At 36.6% G+C, this 6,343-nt stretch overlaps 1 protein-coding gene across 1 annotated transcript in view; it reads right to left on the minus strand.

Annotated features, from left to right (window-relative positions):
- The window catches only part of KIF21A (kinesin family member 21A), a 164,898-nt gene that overhangs the window by 82,448 nt on the left and 76,107 nt on the right, over positions 1–6,343 (minus strand). The window contains exons 2-6 of the mRNA XM_023182833.2: positions 5,540–5,762; positions 5,230–5,412; positions 3,385–3,534; positions 2,192–2,326; positions 1,507–1,674 (exon numbers count right to left, since the gene is read on the minus strand). Of these exons, the coding sequence (XP_023038601.1) occupies positions 1,507–1,674; positions 2,192–2,326; positions 3,385–3,534; positions 5,230–5,412; positions 5,540–5,762 (859 nt within the window). The remainder of the gene's footprint in view (positions 1–1,506; positions 1,675–2,191; positions 2,327–3,384; positions 3,535–5,229; positions 5,413–5,539; positions 5,763–6,343) is intronic.

The raw sequence follows: 6,343 nt of genomic DNA on the forward strand, positions 1-6,343 counted from the left end.
GATAGCAGTCTTTTCCTGAAACAACCCTTCTTCTTCCCTGGGGACCAGCAAGCCTTTGTAAAACTAACAAATTGGCCACAAGATTATTAGAAATTATGATTTAAGAGTCATGCAGCCAGAGGCCACGAGATTCCTAACCTCCCCAATTGCTCCTATGGATAAGATCACTATTATAAAACCTAAGATTGGTGTTTGGATATTTTTTCAGACCCTGCATTCTGATGCACCAGCTGGCACCATGCAGACTGGTAATCTAGCTCAACCAGTTCTGTAATCCCACCTAGGAACAGAAGACAGCAAGAAGAACCCACTGAGACACCCTATGATTTCACCTCCACTCCCCACTCCCTTAGCCCCCTCATTCACCAAATTATACTTTAAAAACCGCAGTCTCTGAATTTTTGGAGAGACTAATTTGAGTAATAAAACTCCAGTCTTCCATTTAGCTGGCTCTGTGTGCGTTAAACTTTTTCTCTATCGCAATTCCCCCATCTTGATAAATCAGCTCTATCTGAGCAGCAGGCAAAAAGAATCCATTGGGTAGTTACAACTCTGATGCTACTGGCGTCACAGAAATTTAGGGATGTCATTACATTTATGTAGGCACAAATTTCCAGTTTTGTAATGAAGATAATAAGAACATTTTAATGCACAAAACTTTGCTCTAAAATATTTCCTTCCTTATAATGAAGCTATTTCCTAACTAAATCACAAGTTTTCCAATCAAAATGCCATTAAGTGGCATGGTATTAAAGTTAATTTTCAATATAACCTAGAAAAAGTATCACTTTTAAAAAATCATTACCAAAAACAATTATAATTTCCAAAGTCAGTAAAATGACTGTCATAAAATATTATCAAAAGGCTACTTTGAAGGTCTTCACCCATGAAATATTATTAAATCTCATGCCTGTAATCCCAGCCCTTTGGGAGGCTGAGGTGAGTGAACCGCATGAGCCCAGAAGTTTGAGACCAGCCTGGGCAATGTGGCAAAACCCCATCTCTACAAAATATACAAAAATTATCTGGGTGTGGTGGTGCTGGCCTGTGGTCCCAGGTACTAGGGAGACTGAAGTGGGAAGATCAATTGAGCCCGTGAGGTCAAGGCTACAGTGAGCCGTGACCGCACCACTGTACTCCAGAGTAGGTGACACAGTGAGACCCTACTTAAAAAAAATAAAAGATAAAAATAAATAAATAAATTGATTTTGACAATATATTGTTAAATGTGGAAAGAATTTTTCAAATAATTTGTATACCTATAATTTTATGCACATACAAATTTTAGTACAACTAAATTTATACACATGAAGAAAATCTGTAATATAAAAAAGAGAAAAAAGCGTGAGGAGATCAGAGATTCAGTGCATTACTAATAACTGTTCTATAATTTTCATTTCTCAGTTCAGTGTCTAAAGGATTTCCATATGGATATTATAAATTACAAAAGACAAAAGGACAATAGAAAAGCTCTGATATATTCTCAGCACAAAGCCTTAATCTTACAAGTCCACAGTTGATAGAAATGCCTTCTTTTGCCCTCTCGCCTGTAGCTCCAGTACGCTTCAATCTTTCTGACCCTGCGAGATCAACAAAATGGAACTTTGCAGTCAGGGTTTCAAATTCATTCATCTGTGCTGATTCAGAAATAATTTTATTATCAGTTGCACTGTCCTGAAATTAAGAAAAATAATTGAATATATTTTATTAATGTAACATTAAATATCCTCCTACTCTACCTTGAGCTCATCCCACATACACATATAGGCACAACCAAATAAATAGGCAGAAAGCCAAATAAATAATATATTCAAAAAATGTCTGCTGGCAATTAGAAATTTAAAGGCAGAAAAAGCCTGGATGTTCAGAACTCAACTACTATCAACTGAGGCTTTGCTTATGCTAATGAAGGGAAAACTACAGCATATAATCCTCAAAAGCAAAGGGTCTCAGGTGATGACATCCAACACATGGCCACAGCATCCTTTTTGGTTTTTCAGACATATATATAATTTTTTATTTCAAAATCTTACATGGCTGACCAGCTTCAACTTAACTAGGATCAGAAGAGGAAATCAGAAAAAGGAATGACTAAATTAACTGAATTTGGCTCAAATATATTCTCACAGAATTCATGTGGTTTTAGGGAGATAAAAATTGAAAGTTTAAGAAATTAGAATTGATAACTCACAGCATCAATTTGGGGACACACTCTGGTTTGACACACATGAATGGTAAAAATGGCATGTGAACGAGAGCTCTGAACATTCATCTGGGTACTGGCAGTTGTCCGGGATAAAGCACCCAACTTCAAACACTGCATCATCTGAAAAAGGGGAAGAAACAAAGGACTTTACTTGAACAATAAACAAGATACTATACAATCTAAAGTCTGAGGTAATGGCTAAAACCCACAATGTTAAGGGATATAAAAGATGTGGAATTTCACATTACTAGTTTAGTTACAGGCACTTTTTGAGATGAACTTCTCAGTATAATAGTGTATTATTTTTTAAATAGAAGAAAACACTGAGATTCCATTGTTTGCCATTTGCTGACATTTGCAGCTTCCATTCCAAAACTGTTACAGTAGAACACTCTGGTACAAACTAAGCAATAACTTGAATTATTCAGGCTCTTCTCTATCTTCTGTTCAAACTATTTTCTGTAATTTTTCTCAACAATCTCCCTCTAGGAGACATGATACAGTTCTATATGGGTTAAAGCAAAAAGTACAAAAGTATTGTGGTCTCATTCTTCACCATCAATTGTCTAACCCTCTTTCTCTAGCTGTGAATGAAAGTTATTCATAAATTTTCTTAGATTCTTTTGATGCTATGACAAATATGCTGACTTTATCATAACCCTGATATTTTTATACTAATATTCTGATTTTTAAAATGTGAGGAAAGAAGACAAGATTTTAATTCCATGTCATGCTTCAGGATATAAATTTCATATCTTGATCTTAAGCAGACTATCAGCAAAGCTCACTATTTAAACAAAGCCAAGGCCGGGCGCGGTGGCTCAAGCCTGTAATCCCAGCACTTTGGGAGGCCGAGGCGGGAGGATCACGAGGTCAGGAGATCGAGACCATCCTGGCTAACACAGTGAAACCCCATCTCTACTAAAAAATACAAAAAACTAGCCGGGCGAGGTGGCGGGCGCCTGTAGTCCCAGCTACTCGGGAGGCTGAGGCAGGAGAATGGCGTAAACCCGGGAGGCGGAGCTTGCAGTGAGCTGAGATCTGGCCACTGCAGTCCAGCCCGGGAGACAGAGACAGAGCGAGACTCCGTTTCAAAAAAAAAAAACAAAAACAAAAACAAAAAAACAAAAAAAAACAAAGCCAGCTATGCTCTGTTTTAACTACAATATAAATATTACCTCTGATTCTGTATTCACAGTACGTGTTGTAACGCCCACAGTATAAATTCCTCCAGTTGAATCTTCATGAATTCTTATACTTGATTTTTTATTTTTTGCATCAATATCACGAGTGGTATCAAATAAGTCAAGGACCTCTTCATTATAGAGCTATCAAAAAATATTAGAAATCTAATTTTAGCAGAAATTGTCTGGGTAGTTGTCATAACAACATATTACATAATGTTTTCCTTCATACAGATTTTTAAAGTACTTCAAAGTGACACATATTTTTTCAAAATAACACATAAAATGAATGAGGCTATTATTACAACAATTATAAGCAAATGCCAGATTTATTTACAAGAGTAAAAACAGTAAGTGACTTAATCATGACTAATGGGTTGAGAACTAGCTAAAATGATCTAATAATCCTTTGCAAGAGATAATTAAATATTTACAAATACAAGCAAACCCTAGAAACATGTGCCAAATGTAGACAAATCTTAAGCTTCAGAATATTTAAAGAATTTTTACTACTTCAGCTAAAAACATATTTCCTATTGCCCTGAAACCTTTGTTAACGAGTTGAAAAATTAACACTTAGCATGTTTGCAAGGTCAGCAACAGTATTAGTGTTCCTGTACCAATAGAGGCTGAAGAAACCCAGATACCTCCTTAAAAGAGGATACACACACCTGTTTTTCTATCAATATGTTTTAAAGTTACAATGCCTAACATCATTTTAGAGGGTGAAAGGGAAGATGGAATAACACTGTTTCTTTTCTTCTTTTACCATCATTTACTTTCCTTGGGAACACACAGTTATATTCTCTTTGGTTTTTACTAAATAAGAATGTCCATTAAAACCAGCAGAAAAAAAAAAAAACAGATATTAATTTTTCTATTTTGTGCTACACAATGCTGAGTAAAATGTTTCATCAATGATGAAAATGATTAGCTCATGGATCAGGTAATTTAGACTAAATTCTCTTTGCACCAAGAACCCAGAATTATGCCACTGTCCACCAAAGTGCAATATTGGCTCAAATCCTAGATGTCCTCTTAGTGTTACTTTCCTTCTATCACACTAGACAGTCTAAATTAATCCAAAGCCACCACCACCTTTGGACATTATATCAAAACATCTGTCTACCTACGCAAGGATAATAATTTCTTCAGCCAGGTAAGTGCTACAATCTGAGACCTATGATTTCTCACATACTTCCCCTACTTTTGGCCTTAGTCATTAAGTTCCTACCACTTTGTAAGCCTGTCTAAATTACAACAGTAATTAACATTTATCTAGTGATAAAAATAAGTACTCATACCTGTAATCCCAGCACTTTGGGAGGCAGAGGCAGGTGAATTGCTTGAGGCCAGGAGTTCAAGACCAGCCTGGGCAACATGGCGAAACCCCATCTCTACTAAAATTACAAAAATTTGGCCGAGTGTGGTGGCGCACGCCTGTAGTCCCAGCTACTCAGGAGGCTGAGGCACAAGAATCGCTTGAACCCAGGGGCAGAGGCTACAGTAAGCCGAAATAGTGCCATTACACTCCCGCCTGGGTGACAGAATGAGACTCTGTCTCCAAAAAAAAAAAGGAGGGGGTTCTTAAATAAGCAATATTAATTGTTATTTTATTCTATGGACACTGGTCAAGTGTTTATAATCTTAAACTCAAACATCACTTCCTACAAGTAAGGAAAACTTATTTCTATTATCTAATGTTAATTTACTCAAACAACATTTATTGAGTACTATCTTCAAAGCACTGTACTAGAAGCCAACAGTATAAAATCATGAACACTTATGGTCTATAAAAACAAACTTTAAAAGAAATTAATGCCAAAATTGGATTATTACCTCTAAGAATTGGGCATTCACTTTAAAATCTGGAGGAGGAAGCCCATTTTTAATTGCTATGTGTTTTTTTTCTTCAATACTCTTAAAAAGATGTTTAACAGCTCGAGAAATAATACCCTGTTCTTCCTCAACAATGTTAACATCAAAGCCTGTTCCCATTGTGTATGTTTTACCAGCTCCAGTCTAAACAAAAGAACAGAGAAAGATTAGTGTTCAACCTTAACATAACCTTCAGAAACAAAAATGAAAGCGCAACTGAATTAACATTTCTGACAAGTTTCAACTCCTATGAAAATAATATGGCACTTACTTGTCCATAAGCAAAAACTGTAGCATTGTATCCTTCGAAGCAACCTTCAATTAGTTTTTCTATACATTGAATGTAGATCTGCTCTTGCTGGGAGTCAATGTCAAATACATAGTCAAAAGTAAAAGCCTTATCTTTCCCTAGGAAGACCTGAGGCTCTCCCGGTGTGACAGATGTACAAATATGGCATCCTTCAATCTTCTCTTTGGCAAGCTGTGGTCTTATTCTGTGAGAAATAATCAGAAAAGAAAAAAATAAAATAAATGCAAAAAGAAAAAACCTCTCAAAAAATAGGACTTAAAAATTCTTGGCCAAATCTTTTTTAAAACTCTAATGTAGGCCGGGCGCGGTGGCTCAAGCCTGTAATCCCAGCACTTTGGGAGGCCGAGACGGGCGGATCACGAGGTCAGGAGATCGAGACCATCCTGGCTAAGATGGTGAAACCCCGTCTCTACTAAAAAATACAAAAAACTAGTCGGGCGAGGTAGCGGGCGCCTGTAGTCCCAGCTAGTCAGGAGGCTGAGGCAGGAGAATGGCGTAAACTCGGGAGGCAGAGCTTGCAGTGAGCTGAGATCCGGCCACTGCACTCCAGCCCGGGTGACAGAGCAAGACTCCGTCTCAAAAAAAAAAAAAAAAAAAAACTCTAATGTAATTACCTAATGCTTATTCAGTTGAAAAGTTTAAATAAATTGAATTATAATGAATCAATTTCAGTATATGAGATGACTTTCTTAATTTCAATGAGTTACTTAACAATCCCCCAAAATCATGAACAAGAGTAAAATCTATCTTAAAATTAGATACCTA

This window comes from Piliocolobus tephrosceles, chromosome 10, assembly GCF_002776525.5.
Source record: "Piliocolobus tephrosceles isolate RC106 chromosome 10, ASM277652v3, whole genome shotgun sequence".
Classification (NCBI taxonomy): Eukaryota; Metazoa; Chordata; class Mammalia; order Primates; family Cercopithecidae; genus Piliocolobus; species Piliocolobus tephrosceles.